Genomic DNA, 17,968 nt, shown 5'->3' on the forward strand with positions numbered 1-17,968 from the left:
ACCTACCCTCCACACCGTGAATGGCTTCGTTCAACAATCCTCATTCCGATGTCACACATACCGTACACCAAGCTCAACCAACAAGGACAGTACCTACCCTAAGCAGCATTTGCTCCGACCTTGGTCCTTTGTTACTCACCGTGGTTGTGTACAGAAGTTATTAGAGCTTTGGTCAATGGACCAGCAGGTTCCGCCAAGCTACCATCATGCTATGCTATGGCAGACGGCTCCCCCCACCAGAGGTTTACCGAACCGAGGCCCCGCCCGGAAAGCCCACAGCTGCCCGGCTGCAACCATGTTGGGCGAGGCTGAAGGTTGGCCACAATGGATCAAGATCTTACACAAAGGCACGCTGTTTCCAGCATAATCAGCTCAGCTCCCTTCTGCTTCGGGTCCTTATCCCCCGACCAAATGGTTCCACAACTGAAACAGAGCCTTTTCTTCGGCCGATGTTAAGCAAGCCAGTCCACTATCCCACATCTCGGCCGAAACTGCCTCAAGCTTGGTTTTTAATTGGCCATTCAACCAAGAAAACAGTATAGTAGCCTCGATTGCGGATTGAGAAAAATCATCATGGCTCTTCTCTGTCCATCCCCGGATTTTAAGGCTAGCATAGCTCGATGAGATCATCGACTGAGCGATTTGATGGCTGTTTCAGTCGCCCACGGTTCCCCCTCTCTTGTCATATACCTTGTCCTTCTGATGAATCCCTTACTCAGTCTTCTCCGTCCAAGGTGCCACCTTAGACGAGGTCCGCCTTGGCGAACCAAACTCGATTGCTATGATAGTCCGGTGCACTCATGGACTTCTCTCGTCAATTCTTGTTTCATGTCTGTGCGGAGCATCAAGGTGCCAGGCCGTTTGTGTTCTTGCCCTCGTTGAGCGCCAAATACTTTTCTTTCTCAGGTGGTAGTACTAAAGATATCAAGGCGGCCCAGCTCCACAGACTAATCTGGCAGAATGCGACTAGGGCCCGCTGACCCTTGATCGGATCCAAATTATGACCTAACGTCGTTGAGGCCTCTGTTTGGCCCAAATCACGCAGCTCGTGTTCCAAAATGGCATTTCCCCTGAAGAGCCCAACTCCACCCAAAAACAACAGGGCATTTCGAAAAGTCCATCAGATTCCTCTCGATAAATCTGTCGACTGCCGGTGCCATGCTCCGCACATCCCAACCTCATTACTCATTACTGCCTACCGTGACCGTCGTCGGTAGATGACAACGTGGGATCGATTATTGACGCATCCCTGGTCCGGCACGTCTTGCCAGTGCTCAAGGTCACTTGTGCTAAACAACCGTTTGATTGTGAAGTCGTTAGAAAGAGCTGGGGTTACTGCTCAAGGGAAAACTGGTTGTTGCCAGGTGCAAATTGGGTTGTAACTATCGGTAACTACCATCCAGCAGGCAGGCTTAACAATTCCCCCTAGCTCTCTGTGACATGAACTGAAAAGGGCTCAATACCTAGCGCACGGTATGATCTCATCTCTGCTATAACCAACTGCAGGTCGGACTGAGACTTTTGAGTGATAGATACTGATATGATATCCTTCACATTTTTGCCAAGCTAAAAAGTGCGTCTCTCAAGGTTACCTATTATGGGCAGTCTTAACAGGAATAGCCGAAAGCGGTGTGCTCAGTAAAGTTGAGAGTTCAACGTTCCTGAAAGCTGAACCTTGTCGTGCACAGCCCTTTTGCCCAAAAGCAGACAAAAAAGTACCCAGCTAGAAATGGGCCTACAGAGCGTCAAGTCTGTTCAGTGCTTGCCCCATGATTTATGTCAACCCAGACTAGCGTCTTGATTTGGAGCTAGATATGCATGTCCCGTATAGCTGGGAGGCACAGAAGATCGAGATGCATGCAGACCGACGATCTTTTTGGTATCCACGCCTGGTCCCTTTGCTTCGTCCATGTAATAAGCAAAAAAGTGTCTGGCTCTTCTCCAGCCCCTACTACGTTACTCGATACCGATGAGATGATATGTACGAGTATCACTTGTGGTGCGATGATAAATTCTTAGAATATCATCATGCTATTTTTTACTCAGCATATACCTAGGTAGCAAGGCTATTGCTGATACTAGAATCCTGCCGAGAGAACAACTAATAAAAATAAGAAGAACAAAGTTAGACGACGACCCTGTCGGAGCCGCACCTTTCAATCCACCAAGTGGACATACATGCAACGGGGCTAAGGTTAGGAGTTCCCACCTGGTTCCGCTGTTCTGCTGTCAGGATGTGGTTTTGACTGAACGACAGATAAGTTGTGCTAGCTTTTTCTCAGGAAGGTAAAAGTCCGACGGGTGAATGGGGTTGCCAAGATGACTTTTCTCACACTAATACAGGAATAACAAAGAACCTTGTTATTATCCAGACGTATTATGTCATTTACAGTCGAAGGGACGGTCTTCGTACATACTGAGACTACTAGGCTTTCAAGTCATGAGACCCTGCAAAACACTTGCCAGCTTAACCGATGAACTCATGAGAAAACACACCAAGGTAAGGCGTGGGACAAGGGTTCAGACCATCTTCGAGACTACTTGTGCGTGGCCTGACTTGAGTCGACGGCAGAAAGGGGAGAGTCTGACCATACTGTACCTGTAGCTGTCGGGATCTAGACTAGAAGCCATGTTTTGGGTGGCCTACTTGCGCACCAATCGACTCGGGTGATCAAGGTCAAAGATGCTGATCCCTTGAACATAGTACAGTAGCATTGCCAGTGCGTTCGTTCTATATTAGGGGCATAGGCAAACACATGGCATGGGATCACGGCAATCTGATAGGGCTTCTCGAAATGAAAAGGTGCTAGATGCCAGTCTGGCGACAGCCATTGTCGCCAGACGCAGGGTCGCTCAGTCATGACATAACTGACTTTAGGGGTCTTTTGGCGGCTGACACGTCTTACAGTAACGTATCATCTCGAGATCTGAGTGATGACTCGGGGTCAAGGTTAGCATCACGCTACTGTAATGAATCGAGGCCACCTGGCATGCGACAGACAGTAGGCACCTGGTTCGAGTTTGGGAATTGACGATGAGAAGACATTCAGTCTCATTCAGGCTCTGAGCCCCGGGCATTAGGTAGTTTAGACTGGTCGCACAGGGCTAAGTTTGATCGCCATTAAGGGCCAAGTAATAATACGTAACGACATGCCAAACAAAATTGTATTGACCAAATCGTTATCATGTAATACTACCTATGTAATGATAATGTCACTGGCTCTCCGCTGCGGACTTTGAACATATCATGGTCCACAATCCAGTCTAAGCCCTTAATGGCAAACTTTTGCGCTCAACTAAAACTTGACAGAAGCCTTGGTCCTGGCGTCCTGGTGACATTTTCGCTTTATTTATCGTTCAGTGAACGTGCCAGACATGAGTCGTTCTAGTTCAGTTAATCACCCAGCCACCGGACGATTAGCCATGGACAAAAAAGAATTGGTTTGTTCTAGACTAAGCGATGGCTCACAGAACGTCGGGCAAGGTTGCCGAATTCGAGATGCCATGACGGCACGCTAGGCTAGGTATTATACGGTACCCGCATGTACAGACAGGGGAGAGTGCAGTAGCGTGAGTGTCCAGGTGCTATTTATGGCGTACTCTGACAGGGGTCAGTGGCATGGTTAAGGCCTCACTCCCCCACTACAACCCTTGCTCTCTAGTTCTAAAGCTTAAACGGCATAGCAGTCAGTGCCAGTGCCAGTGTCGTTGAGTTGAGTAAAGTGAAACTACGATATATCGGACACTGACACAAGTCTTGTCCGCATTCTTCACTAGAGCGCTTGTCTACTTCAAACAAGCGTGCTCGAGCTGCCAATCAGACTACTGGAACACTAGTAAACTAGTCATGACGTTGTTGCGACCCAAAGAACCAAGAGCCTCATAACGGACCAGATTCCATTACACAGTAAAGTATGCAGGGGGCCAGCAAGCTCACCCTCTAGTCATTATGGATGCCATTCAGACAACCTGTCTGGCTATCTACGTTCCTGCTATCAGCTGTACTGACTTCCAGATATAGCTTTGACGGGCCTCTGCGTCTCAGCTGAGCTGCTGGAAGCCTGCCAGATCAAGACAAAGCCACAAAGATAAATTTAGCTTCCCGCCTACATACGACATACCAGCCTGCAGCATCACGGTTGTTACTCGTCAAAAGACTAGACTCAGGGACTTTTACTCCCAACCCTAGTCATCCCAGGGGCACTTTTCTCCCTGCATCTTCCCGTGGCTGGAAGGCAACCTACCTAAACATGGTGATCTATCTCGAGCACACACCCATGCGCAAGGGGAATGAACCCAAGATCATCCATCAATGCCCAGCCTTATCAGTAGTCGCGTGGTGGTCATCGGACACCCTCGTTTGGTCTACCTACTTTGACACAGCGATCATCATTTGGCCGATGCGTCTGTCCAAAGTTCACCGACAGAGCCGGCCGGTAAATTGAGAGCCCTCTTGTTTAATTTCCATGACTGTTTCATGTAAACTACTCGAATCAAAGAATTTGAGCTTCTAGAAGTATTCTCAAGCATAGCTTTTACGCCAGCCAGGTTCCTCTCTAGATATTGAATTCGTCCATTGGTTGGAAGTTCATGCCGTGGTGGCGTCCAAACCTAGTCTAATTGCCGTGGACCACAGGCACTTTTGAAGATGCAGCCAAGAAACGTCGGGCTCTTGATCAATTCCGCAGTCAGAGCTCAAGTTTCGTCCAATGTGGAACATGGCTTCTGACTACCGAAAGCACCACCGTCAAAGTTCGCCCTAACGATCGTCCGGACATCTTGGTATGCTATTCTGTGTTGTGCTACTATCGATTTGCCGGTAGGGTTGTCCAAGTAGGCATATCATGGGATTCGTTTAACAAAGTTCTCGGTTCACGTCGTTTAGCTAGCGGGATTTTGTCTCGGATTCCCGTTTGTTAAGCTCCGGGACAACTTTCCTACCCAACCACGTTCTATTTGCCTCACTTCTGGCTCGATTTTGGAGTGTAGTGGTCGGAAAACTCTTCAAGCCTAACGGGAAGATCTCGAACAGGGGGCGAGGACGAAAACTGCCGCCTCTTCCCCCTTATTCAAGACGGCAGTTCGGACGATAACCCAATGGATTCCTTGCCGACGATCAGGAAAGTTGGTTGTGAGGTGCGAATCATGGACAAAGTCGTAGTGTGAACTTGCAAGAGACCAAATCGGCAGGCTATCTCATCTCAAGGAAAGTTATGCGGTGTGGGGGATTGAGAGTGTCCGATGCTCATGGATAGTATCATTGCATTGACCCAGGCCCCGGACTTAGGCGCAGGGCTGAGGTGACCAGACCACTTTACTAATTCCCAAAGGGTATTCATTTCGTCCAACGAATATACTTGATTCACGAGTCATTTATGTTTTGTCATAGAGAGGGGGCACCTGTGTCATTTTAGTAGTTCCTTAATTCAAAAACAGCGGTATGCGGAATTGAAGATTCGACCATCTCATAGACAAAATACCCGAAACAAGTTTGCTCCGTCCTCTCTTCAAGGCACAGGTCAACTAGGTACTGAGTAGCGTCATTTGACATCAAGGTTGGCCGATGACTACCCTATACTTCCAACCTCATCATGATGTTATCGTGTGGCCACAAGGATGATGAAACGAACAAGGAGAAGGAAGGCGCTGTTCAGTGGGCTTCTTATTGTCTTTGCATGTTTCTGGTAGAAGTCGAGGGGCGAGAGCGGGAAGTCAATGTTGGTATAATAAGCTCGAGTATCAACACCATCATGGTAGCATAACGACGCAGAATTTGCGATTTTGTAGGCTCCATTGTCTTTCTCAACATGCAAAGAAACATTTCTATCTAACTCGAATCCCACCAATGCTTGGCTACTCCTTTCACAGATCCCGGATTCTCTATCTAACTAACATTTGGCTTCCCAGGTTGCTTTTCTCTCAGCGCCAGTTCCAGGCCCATTTCCCAGTCAAGTCTTATCCCACGCTCAGGTATATCTTTTCAACCCATCAATACTGCAGCCCTCATCATTTCATACCATCATATCAGCATCAATCAAAACGGTCCCATGCCTTTTTGTAACCGGCCCCCCTTAGAACTTCGCCATGCAACCCGTGCCATGCTATCTACTGCGATCAGAAAACAATGCTATCTATAACTATGTAATAATGACTAAACATCCCATCCACTTCCGCCACCGAGGCTTTCACCCCGAGGCAGAAGAACCTTGATACATTGCCAGTCCCTATGATAGGGAATAGTGTGTCTCCAAAGCTTGTCGGTCACGCTGCTGCAGCTGGCCGATAAAATTAGGAAAGTCGGGGATCATTTGCTTGTAGATATCAATGACCTGAAATCGTTAGCTTGTACAAGGAATGAACAGTCGCGGGTAACTTACCTTCTGGAAGACGTCGTGCAACTCTTGCCTGGCTGGGCTCTTGAGATCCATATCACGATATCTGGCGATGGCGGTAAAGTAGTTGAGCAACTCCTTTTCCATGGCTTGAGGGTTTCGTCCTACAATCATGGAGAATCCCTTGAAAGCGGTCGCCTTCTCCTCTGTCGCCTCGACCTCGTTCATGATGCTGATCCACTCCTCTGCGAAAGTGGACAAGTGAGGTCCAAGTTGTTCCGAGTTGTCCAGACCAAGTCGACCCAAGGCTGTCGCGGCATTCTCATTAAGAGCCTTTGGAACACGGGGGTTGGTCATGATCTCAACAAATCGCTGGAGAAGGTCTTGAACCCAATGATGCATATTTTCCTTGTGTTGCATAGAGATTTCGCCAACCGACCAGCAAGCGTTGTTGACAACACCGAAACCGCTATCCATATCTTCATCAAGAACACTATCCATGTCAAGCTGCTTGAGCAAGATGGTAAGGATTTGGGGGAGGTATTGCTGTAATAAAGGATAGACGTATCTGGCGCAATCTCCCAACAACGCATAGGCAGACTGTCGGACCTCATCAGTAGGGTCTTCCATACACAAGCTGAGAAGCTCAAAGAAGGATTGCTGAGAGTTCTTGACCAAAGCGGCGGACTTGTCATCATTAAGAGCCTGGATGACTGCACTGAGCAGATCCAGACTTGTAACGAGGAAGTCCTTGTCGGGCTGGTCGAGTACCGGGTTGTTGGCAGCAGCCAATGTCTGCTCAAGGTTCGTGTGAATGATGTTGACGCATCGCAGGAAGATAGGCTCAGCGTAGGGAGCGAACGCATCACCGAGTGCCATCGCCACATAAGAGAGGCACTCTAGCAGAGGGAACAGCTCCCGTGACTGATCCGATACACGGTTATATCGGTCGATCAAGGCAGGCATAAGCTTGCCTGCCAGATCAGGCGAGGCCAGAACAGGCCCGATGTGCTCCGCCAAAGTCTGTATACAGTCGTAGAGGATGTACATATTTCGATCCTTGTACTTGGCAAAACAGTGGACGAATTGTTGAACGATGGGACCACAGTAAGGCTCGAGAATCTTGCCTGCCTTGTCCTCCAAGTTAGCAAAAGCTGAGGCGGCAGCTTCTTGAACCTTTTTGTTCTTATCCAGCATATGACGGAGGATACCGTCCATTAGAGGAAGGAAAAATTGATCCTTGTCCTTATCCTCCAAGTTAGCAGCCCATGAAGAGTACCGGCCGAGGGTCCAGCAGGTGATCTGTCGTACGACAGGCTCCGAGTCCTCGAGAAGGGAGATCAAGTAAGGCACAAGCTCAGGCAGATGTGGGACAACAACGTCCATACATCCATCAGCAACAGCGCCCAGGGCAAGAACAGCGGCTTCTCGTTGAGGCCACTCGTCATGCTTTAGGTGCTGTGAAAGATAGGGAAAGATAGCCTCGAAAACTGGCGCTTGGAAATCGCGGGCAAAGACGTCGAGGGCAGCGGCGGAGCACTTGCGGATGGTCCATCGTTCATCAGGGTTGGCATCATCGCCATCGTCATAGTCGTCAACCTCACCCTCCTCAGGGTCTTCGTCCATGCCACCCAGCTTCGCGAAACCGCCACCGTTCTGTGACGGATCGGCAGAGTCACCAACTTCGCCGTTGGCCTTTCGTGCAAGCGCCTTCTTGGCAAACGCAGGGCGGATATCCTCTTCGCGATCCTCCTCTTCCTCATCGTCCGAAGCACCTCCAAGGAGAGCAATATCCTCACCACTGTATACCATGCATTCGAGAAGGACAGGGATGATCTTGTGGATATATGGCTCCAGTGCTCTCCACAGGTTGTCGTGCTCGCCCACAGCCAACCAGAACTCAGCAGCCTCGCATGCCAGCTCTTCATCGTCGCCCTTTTGCTGGGTTATGATGTAATCGACAAGGCCACTGATGTGTGGCTGAAGCTTGTCGGGTCGAGTCTCAACGAGGTTGACAAAAGCACGGCAGACTTGTCGTCGGACGTCGACATTGGTATCGCTGGCCAGGACAAACAGGTGTTGAAGGAGGTCATCGATGGAGTTGAGCATCGCCTGAGACTCCCGGGGTGTGAAAACATTAATAGCAGTGAGAGCGCCAGCTCTGACCTTGGGCAACTGACTCTTGGTAGCAGCAATGAATTGGGGAAGAACAAAGTTGAGAGGACGTTGGCCATTGACCTCCTTGGTCAACTGGCGGTAGTTGTCCTCGCAAATTTTGGCCAGAGCAGACATGGCACCCTCCTGTGCCTCGTTTGACGTTTGTCCTGAAGAATTCCCAACCAAGTCAATAAGTTGAGGTAGTAGCTCGGGCCAAGTTAGCAACCCTCCGCGTCGGACAATCTCGGTCGCAATGTTTCCGGCAAAGTTGCGAATCTGGGAGTTCTTGTCCTGCAGACACATGGGGACAGCGAGTTTGATGAGTTGGAGGCTGTCTTCGGGGATGCTCTTCCATTCGCTTCGAACGTTGTTCTTGAGCATGATGCCGGCAGCGGACCGCACGAGATGGAAATCCTGCTCTGAGAATTGGAGGCCATTGGGAGGTTGGGAGCTCGAGAACAGGTATGCAAGATAGTTATTAATATCAGGGGAGTTCTTGGCTTGCTGAAGCATCTGCAAAGAACATGATTAGTTTCGAGGCGGCGCATGGGTTGCGATGGGTCAAGCAAAGTCTTACCAAGTCAGCCTGCTTCTGGGCAGACTTGTTGAAACCGCTGAGGGAATCCTTGAGGCACGCAGCAAGCTGCTGCAGCGAGTCGGGAGACGGTTCCCAAGTAGACATGGCTGCGTGATGTTGAACGAGATGGTGAGTGTCGCGAAAGCGGGTATGAGGAGAAGAGGGGCGCTGAAGCGGGATGGATGGTTTTGTGTGAACAAACTTCACATGAGCTAAGCTTCGCAAGTGCTACTCGTTGACGATCAGCAATGCGCAAAGCTAAGCCAAGACGAGGCCCGAAAAAGAAACAATGGCAGTAGGGCTCTACTCTGAAAGGAAGAGGGGAGAGAGAGAGAGAGACGAGCGGTCGGTGGTATTGGATGCAAATGGGTAGGATGGATGGATGAATGAATGGCAGGTAATGGTATAGTGGGCGAAGCGAATGTGCCCCTCCGATACAGGGATGTGCAACACCGTGGGGCCACCACTTGGAAAGCTCAAGTCCAAGTCAAGTTAACCAAGTCACTCGCTTGTTGCTTGTTCTTATTTTGCTTGTTTTTCTTTTGTTTCTCAAACGTTGATGATTTTAAGTTGTGTGGGGAAAGTTATCGGAAAGCGGTCCTATCAGTGGATACGATAAGTAAAAGGGAAACAATTGATTCCAAGGGAAAGAAGTTGATCTCTCTCAGTTAGAGTTGATAAAGAAGCTCAGGAGCCCACAATGGAAGACATGGAAGACTCTGGTATATCCGTACTGAGGTAGGTACCTACGGAGTAGAGAGAGAGAGAGAGAGAGGAGCCCTGTGAGGGGGGAAAGAGAGAGCGGAGGCTCAAAGATGGGTAGCAACTTGTAAAAAGTCTACTTTAGGTTTAGCTCTGGCGAGATAAGACAGAAGGTCATCGTCTCACACAGTGTCGACACACTCTGACGCCTTGAAATACACACATCAGACCGTCAAAATCAAGGGTCTAATTGGAAGAAGAAAAAAAATATTCAGTGGCGTTGCGCGATAACGATAACCCGCCAAACAGAAATTCGAATGACGAAAAGATGAAAATGTTCTTGGCGGGCATCACCGAAGCTAGATAAGATTAGATTGGAATCAGAATCAGAATCAACAGTCTGTAACTAACAAAAAGTATACAAAACCGACACCCTAGTTCAATCTTCCCTTGTCCTCGCCAAGGGATTAATGTCTTTGGCTACTGATCCATGTAGAGAAGTCAACAAAGACGAAATAGCCGCTTATTTACATCTATCTTCCAATAGATTTCAACTTCAGCCTTTAATCCTGAATCATTTAAATTAACGCCTGCAACGGGCCGTGGCCATGCCTGAGACATTGCACTTAACGGTTTTTGGAGTTGTCCGCAGATGCAGAGGTACTGTACAAGCAGTTCAGTGACAATGGAAATCATTGCCGATAAACGTAGTCACCATTATCCTTCTACAGAGATGTCTTTACACGGTGTGAATCGACAATACAACAAGGAGACTTCTGATCTAGATGCCCGGTCACACTAAAGCGTCATTCCAAGATCAGTCTCGCCGTAAGTGCCGCGTATCTCGATGTTGCACCAGTTTCTATTAACATGTATCACATGTGCGATGCCATCACCCAGCCAGTCACCATTTCGTGGAGCGGTCTGCAGCTGGACATCCTGAGGATCGTTGGCAAACCATACTTGCTCGTCGAGTAGACAAGAGCCCTCCACATTGGACATATATCGTTATCATCATGACACAAGCAATGCCGTGCAATAAAGAGCATCTTTTGTTCTTTGAACGTCTGTTTGTATCTACTAATGGATAAACAATCATTTCAAGCCTCTCTAAACCAAAGAGGTAGTCGGATGTCTTGGTATCACACGCACATCTCCGCCAGGTGACAAACATTTGTCTCAAGCCATTTGCCTATGTGTGTCGCTGCGGAGCCACCCGGCATCGTGCGTGGTCCATGTTGTAATTCTCCCAAAAACTGTCTTGACAGCTTTGTCACATAGTGACATGCCCTCTGTGGTCCTGTACCTGCGGTGAGAATTTATCTGATAGACGCCATCAGGAACTCCCGATCTTCGTTCTTACGTGGGGTGTAACGATGGCCTCGGTCATCCTTTAGACTGTAGCTGGCTTGGCGCTCAGTTGTAGCTTTTCTGAGACAACCTGAACAATAGTCTTGAAAGCCTCCATCTCCTCTTCTACTGTGCCGCCCATTCCGGCATTAGCAAAGCTCATCGAGTTGGTGACATAGACAGGAAGCTGTGATTTGCGAGCCAGCAGCTTTGCCAGGCGCGTTGTGAACTCTACCGATATCTCTGACGAGTAGAGAGTCGTGGAGAGCGGTTGTGCCTGGTCAAGTCGCTACAAGACAGATCTGGGTTAGCAGTGTCTTGCCACCTGGGCGACAGAGAGAGAAAAGAAAAAGGCTGAGCTCACGTTGGGCAGAGCATAAACAAACGAGCCTAAGGGTACAGGCGTAGACAGTTCATCCTGTGTAGCGGTTGAGAGAAAAATCACAATGGACTTTGCTTTGGTAGATAGGCGGAGGTAGATGCGGGTATCAAGAGACCGAGGGAGGGGTACGGAAAGCTCGATTGAGTCTGTGGCCATGATGGTGCAGTGAGGCTAGACAGATATCTAAATCTGCCTTGGTGATGAGAAATTTGTGTTGTTTGTTGCGAACTTATGAGAACCTATGTCAAGGAGCTGTAGTATCAAAGCTACGTGTAGGTCGACTAAAGCTGAGTGGAATGGGATTTATTCCGTTTGCGCAATTGACGTAACTGTATGAGCTGTCAGTGTTCACACTTTCCGCAGAAGCTTCTATTGCCAACGTACATGAAGAAAGAGGGCAAAATTATTTTAACATTGGATAAAAATCACATTCCTTCTGCTCTCGATGTTGTTATGTTGAAGTTGAAGGTTTACATCGAATTGCGCAATCACATGATCTCCTCAACCCCACGCAGACTCAAGGTCCGCAAAAATCTTGACATTGTTGTTGTAAGAGGCGAGAGATATGAGTTCATCTTAATTGTCTTCTTTTCATATTTTACTTCTTAGATTGATTTATCTGAGTCGCCTAGTATACTCAAATTTCGTCAACTTACTTAAAATCGGCATTTTACCCTCTGGTGGGCACTTTGTTTATCAACATTCCTCCTTTCTACCCCGCCATGACCCTCACTTGCAGATAACATATATCAACGTCTATTTCAAAGTCAACCAAGATGGCCGAGTCTGAAGATGGCCACCACATCGAAATTGTCCCCGATGATAGCGCCTGGGCGGGCGTAGAGGAAAATGCTGAAGATCCTGAGGAAGTTCGCGTTATATTCAGTGCATTGGATTCATTCTTGTGAGTTTACACCAAGGCATTATGCCTTAGTTGGACCATCATGCTCAGTTCTCTCAAGAACTGACTGGAAGATCCAAAAGTCGCTCTATAATGACCACACTCAGCTTGGATACGTTGTGTTCCCATACTGAGATTTTCGCAGCCAATACGCCAAAGTCTCACACTTCAACGTAACACACCTGCGCCGTCAAGCCTTCTATGCTTTACCCCAGGCACAATGGCAACTCTTGGCTGCACCTCCATTCAACTTCCTCGACACCCTTGAGAAGACTGACTATGCTATCAACGAGAATGCTAAGCTAGCTCGCACCATTGCTCGCACTGGCCTCCAATCATTTCGCATGATGGCGGCCGACCCCGAAGGCAAAGAGCTGGCGATGCCCCAAGAATGGGCTGGGGTAGCCAAGCACTCTGATGTTGACAAGGCCAGGAGTACTATTCGACAATTCTATAGAGATTGGACTGCGGCGGGAGCTGCAGAAAGGGAGGCTTGCTACGGTCCCATCATGAAAGCCCTAGCGGCTGAGAAGGAGAAATACCCAGACAGATCTCCTCTAAAAGTCTTGGTACCAGGCGCGGGGCTAGGAAGACTGGTTTTCGAACTGGTGGCGAATGGGTACAATGCTGAAGGGAACGAAATCTCTTATCATCAGCTGCTCGCCTCATCATACATCCTCAACTGCTGTCCACAAGCTGAAGAGCACACCATCTATCCTTGGGCTCACAGCTTCTCTAACCACCTAACTCGAGCCAACCATCTACGGGGATATCCCGTCCCGGATATCCATCCAGCTTCCGTGCTGGCCAAAACACCCAACACCGGAGAGATGTCTATGTGTGCGGCTGATTTTCTCTGTCTTTATGCCGACGAAGAACACGAGGCACAGTACGACGCCGTGGCAAGTGTTTTCTTCCTCGATACAGCCCCCAACCTGATCCGTTATCTCGAAGTCATACGACATTGCCTTCGACCTGGAGGCGTTCTCATTAATGTCGGACCGTTGCTGTGGCATTTTGAGAACAATGCGCCTGGAAACCATGGACAGGACGGCGATGCGGAACACGACCCCAAGAATTCATCAGGCATTGCTGACCCAGGAAGCTTTGAGCTGGCGGATGATGAAGTTATTGCACTCCTGGAGAAGATGGGCTTTGTCGTTGAGTGGCATAAGACTGGTGTCCATGCGCCGTATATTCACGACCCTGAAAGTCTTTTACAGTCTACCTACAGAGCAAGTACTTGGCTCGCTCGAAAACCACTAAATACGAATGACTCCTGAATATAAAAAAGTCGTTCAAAAACAAGTTACATATGATATTGTATTTCGATCTAAATGCTACAAATTAATGGCTGCCTTTATAATAAATTGTTCGCCGCAAAACACTTATAGCTTAGCCTTCTCCGCAATCATGAGCTCTCCACGTTGCCACAGGGCACCACCATCAATAGCAACCGCCTCGCCGTTGACATGCGATCCAGCCCGACTAGCCAAATAAACAACGACACCAGCAATATCCTCAGGCTGACCAAGTCTGCGCATGGGGTTGGAAGCGGCAAACTGGTCGGCACCACCCGACATCTCCAGCAGTCCGTTGGACATCTTGCTGGGGAAGAAACCAGGGCAGATGGAGTTGACGGTGATGTGTCGAGGTCCCAGCTCCATAGCCAGGTTGCGTCCGAGATGCAGCACGGCGGCCTTGCTGGCGGAGTAACCGTAAGTGCCTTGCTTTCCAATGGTGCCGACAGCGAGACCTGCAACACTAGCTGTGATGATGACGCGGCTGGGGTCCTGGATGGAAGCGCTCTTCTCGAGCATTGGTGTGAAGAGACGGATGGTGTTGAAAACAGCCTTGACGTTGAGATCCATGACCTTGGCAAAGGCAGAGTCAGGGTGCGTATCGAAAGACTCGCCCCATGTCGCGCCAGCGTTGGCGAAGAGGATATCCACACGATCAGTGTGCTTCTTGACCTGCGCGAGCAGACTTTCTACGCCCTCGAACTTGGAAGAGTCGGCAGGGACTGAGATGGCGACAGCGCCGGGTGAAAGGTTGGGAAGCGCATTGAGAGCCTTGCAAGCTTCCTCACAGGCGGAGGCCTTGCGGGATGAGATGAAGACTTTTGATGCGCCTGCTTGTAGGAATCTGGATATGATGTCAGTCGCGTTCAAAAGAAATGGTAAAAAAAGGTTACTAACGCTGAAGCTGCGTGAAGGCCTAGACCACGAGAGCCACCAGTAACGACAGCGATCTTGCCTTTCAGGGAGAAAAGCGAAGGGAAATCGTTCAACTGAGCCTCAGCCATGATGTCTATTTGTGTTGGTGCTGGTGTCGAAAAATAGTAAATAAAGCCAAACAAGGATAGATGAGGAATGAGATTGGAAAAAGGGAGTGTTTGTTCTATAGGTACTACAATAACTTGGACTAGGTTTCAGAATCTTTTACAAAAGCAGAGGAGGAGCCAGTTAGCTTTATAGGAAGGAGAGTTGATAGGTAACGTTTTCCCCTTTGATGTTCGTGGCAAGCTCTGAGCCTCGGAGTATTGACTGGCCTGGGGTAGGTCCGGGGTTCATTTATTAAGCTCCGGTTGCGGGGAAGAAGATACCGAGGCACGATGTCCGTTGTGTGGGTCCATTTCGGTAACCAGTTAATCGTTTGATGAGCTAGACTACATCATCAACACTCGAGGGAAGGTTATTTATTCTACTTGTCTTGAGTCGTGTATTTAATGAGATATTGAAAGTAGGTATCATTATGGAAATGTGCAACCCAGAGTCAGAATGACCAGCTTTGCGCTATACGGCAAATCATGCATATCCCCAGTCATAACAAAGCATAAATGAAAGAAACCATCCCATGAATGCGATAGGGAAGTAGAAGAGAAAATGCAGATGAAGAGTTGAAATAGTTAACCATGTTCAGAAATCATTATCTGGAAACACATCAAGACTTGTGTTGTGTGCTGTTCCACCTTATCCTGTGCCGTATCGAGTAAAAGAAAAAACACATCCAAAAATACATCATCCAAGAGTATCCTCCAAGATCAGAAGAGAAGAGAAATGTAAAGACATGTCCAGAAACGGGTCCAATACTATTAAAACAACGGCTGCCTTGCCTAGAACGTGCAGATTTGTTCTGTCACGCCACTGAGCTGATGACCTCAGTGCCGTAACCGAAACATCACCTCCATGATTCAGGCAGTACGTTTGGAAACTCAGCTGTCGACCAAAGCCGCAGCTGTCTCGCTATAACAAAGCTTTTGAGACGAGTTTCGCAAGAGCATGTCAGATTGGCTGGCAGCTCCTGAGGAACGTATATATGTGAGTGTTGTTCGAGACACCCAATGTAGGGACCTGCTGGGAGCAGGCACCATAAAACGTGAATTTGAGAGCGCTCGCGAGGTCGTTCATTACCTGCGGTGCTTCTTTTTGTGCGTGTGCATCTTGTTCGCCCAGCTGGTGTTAACAGCCTCGGTAACGACATCCCAATCTGAGCCCACTACACGACCAATGAAGAGCACCTTGACGTTATGCTCCACAGTCGTGAGTTTCGAGTAGTTAACTCGTGACTCCTTTGAGATACGTTCGCCTTGCTCGTAAATATGCACACGAACCGGGGGAAACCCAAGCTTAGGCTCATTGCTCAGAGGGATCGGGCTTCGATTGCTACTTTCGGCGACAATGCCATGTTGCTCGGCCTTGACACCACTCTTTTTGCAACCCTTTTTACCGTAGGTAGAAATTGGACTGATACGTCAGCGAACATCAGGAATGGCCTGCTATAACACTTACATGCAAGTACAGTGCCCAAGGTCGTTGGCAACAACAATAAATCGGCGAAAGTGAACGAATATCCGACCGCCGTATTGGTCTCGATACACCGTTTCCTCCACAATACTGCCCCCTCCTGCTGGTTCTGGCCATAGCACCTTGAAAACCTGTGGCGAGGTTAGTATAACTAGAAATGTTTACAGCAGTATCGACTCACCTCTCCAGGTTGAAACATGTGAGAAGGTGCAACGGTATATCCTAAGATAGTCTTAGCTTGAGAGATCTGAGGGAGGTTCGGGGGTGTGCGTACGTGGATCTAGGGTTTCCGATTCACCACCAGTGCCTATGATGTGCTCTTGGTTTCCCGTAGGCACTGCAGGCCCCGCTTCATCTTCGTCATCTTGTGCTACGAGGTTTATTGTTAGCACTCCGAACTATCTTTTGGTATATTGGTGACATACTGTATGCGGCGTAAGTTGTAGACGAAGGCTCGCCATTTACATATCGATCACGTGTATATTGTTTGCTTTGAGCAAGAGCATCCTGAAGTACTGGATCCTCATATTCTCCTGAATCATCTGCATATGGTTGTGTTGGAGTAGACACTGTAACATTCGTGTGAGCGCTGTTTGTAATTAGAAGCTGAGGGATCGTTCTACATACCTTGCGCAGTTTGTGGATACGCATGGTACTGTCCAGTAGTCTCGTCGTAGTCTGGACACATTAGTAAATTGTGTACCTGAGATGAACCACAGGTCTTGTCAGGAACTTACACATCTCGTCTTGCGAGTTGGATGCTTTGCGTTGGGTATAGCGATCGTCATAATCTTGTCCATCGTCCTCGGGGATGTCTTCTTGAACAGGCGCTTTTCCCTTCCCAGTTGAAGTTTTGGATGATTTTGATTTCGATTTCGAGGAACTGCCGTGCGATCTTGAGGATCTGGATTTCACCTTCGATGACGAGCTCGTAACAGTGTAATCATCGTCTAGAACATTGAATATGTTAGTGGCACTTCATCGATGGATACATCCAGAGAGAAAGAAGTAGGTGCATGCTGAATAGGATGCTAGTTTGAGATAAAACGTACTATTTTGTTCATCTCCACCAGTTTGCTCAGGACTCCGTATGTTGACAGCCCCGAACTGCTGTGTCATCTGCTCCACTGGGGTTCGGGGTGTCTGATTGTTCTGAGCAGCCTCATATTCGCTCTGCCATTGTATATCCGGGTTGCCTGGATGGTTATCATCAGTAACCTTTTCGAGAAATGGGGGTTAGTATGTGGAGATTCAAGACGCACCTGAAATATCTACTCGCTGGCGGTAGTACTGCTGATAATCTGTATTCCAGATCCATTGAGACCACTCGCTCCATCCTGATCTGCTCGTTTGATACATAGTAGCATTTTGCGCATACAGGCAATGCTTTTAAATATCCCGGCTCGATTGCAATGATCCAACAAAGAATAGTCGAGCAACAATAATGGTAGTTATGGATATGAAAACGCAGCAATTCGCAAGCAGATTGGCTGTGCTGCACGATGGTATGGATCGATCGAAAAGAGGTGAAACGACCAAAGTGATGCCCAAGGATGCAAAGAATAGTCGGACAACCGGCTGATCGAGACCAAGAGACTTCTGTCTCGTCACCCAAAAAAGACGAAGGCCTTGTAGTCGGTTGAAATCCGACGAAGCTGCCAACGTTCGAGTAAAGAGGTACCAGCAGCTGAGAAGATGGTGGGTTGGGGGTTTTTGTAAAAATGAATGAGAGTCAAAAGTGACAAAGTGGAACCTTTAAAC

The 17,968-nt window shown here is 48.4% G+C and overlaps 5 protein-coding genes across 5 annotated transcripts; 1 reads left to right on the forward strand and 4 right to left on the reverse strand.

Annotated features, from left to right (window-relative positions):
* Window positions 1–6,224: 6,224 nt before the first annotated feature.
* Window positions 6,225–9,171, reverse strand: FSST1_004710 (armadillo-type protein; the record flags this gene model as incomplete). The annotated part of the gene is made up of 3 exons (XM_083230911.1): window positions 6,225–6,329; window positions 6,378–9,002; window positions 9,067–9,171. The coding sequence occupies 3 exons, from the start codon at window positions 9,169–9,171 to the stop codon at window positions 6,225–6,227; spliced, it is 2,835 nt and encodes a 944-aa protein (XP_083088140.1).
* Window positions 9,172–11,161: 1,990 nt separating this feature from the next.
* FSST1_004711 (proteasome assembly chaperone 4 family protein) lies at window positions 11,162–11,656 on the reverse strand (the record flags this gene model as incomplete). The annotated part of the gene is made up of 2 exons (XM_083230914.1): window positions 11,162–11,407; window positions 11,483–11,656. 2 exons carry the CDS (start codon window positions 11,654–11,656, stop codon window positions 11,162–11,164), a joined length of 420 nt encoding a protein of 139 aa, XP_083088141.1.
* Window positions 11,657–12,276: 620 nt separating this feature from the next.
* FSST1_004712 (N2227-like protein-domain-containing protein) lies at window positions 12,277–13,684 on the forward strand (the record flags this gene model as incomplete). Its single annotated transcript, XM_083230915.1, has 2 exons — window positions 12,277–12,404; window positions 12,547–13,684. The coding sequence occupies 2 exons, from the start codon at window positions 12,277–12,279 to the stop codon at window positions 13,682–13,684; spliced, it is 1,266 nt and encodes a 421-aa protein (XP_083088142.1).
* A 105-nt stretch (window positions 13,685–13,789) lies between these two features.
* On the reverse strand, window positions 13,790–14,706 carry FSST1_004713 (uncharacterized protein; the record flags this gene model as incomplete). Its single annotated transcript, XM_083230916.1, has 2 exons — window positions 13,790–14,546; window positions 14,600–14,706. 2 exons carry the CDS (start codon window positions 14,704–14,706, stop codon window positions 13,790–13,792), a joined length of 864 nt encoding a protein of 287 aa, XP_083088143.1.
* Window positions 14,707–15,615: 909 nt separating this feature from the next.
* FSST1_004714 (uncharacterized protein) lies at window positions 15,616–17,566 on the reverse strand (the record flags this gene model as incomplete). The annotated part of the gene is made up of 10 exons (XM_083230917.1): window positions 15,616–15,757; window positions 15,815–16,147; window positions 16,193–16,338; window positions 16,389–16,429; window positions 16,482–16,577; window positions 16,633–16,776; window positions 16,835–16,885; window positions 16,945–17,157; window positions 17,260–17,403; window positions 17,470–17,566. The coding sequence occupies 10 exons, from the start codon at window positions 17,564–17,566 to the stop codon at window positions 15,616–15,618; spliced, it is 1,407 nt and encodes a 468-aa protein (XP_083088144.1).
* Window positions 17,567–17,968: the final 402 nt, after the last annotated feature.

This window comes from Fusarium sambucinum, chromosome I, assembly GCF_050947815.1.
Source record: "Fusarium sambucinum isolate potato_lamoka chromosome I, whole genome shotgun sequence".
Lineage (NCBI taxonomy): Eukaryota > Fungi > Ascomycota > Sordariomycetes > Hypocreales > Nectriaceae > Fusarium > Fusarium sambucinum.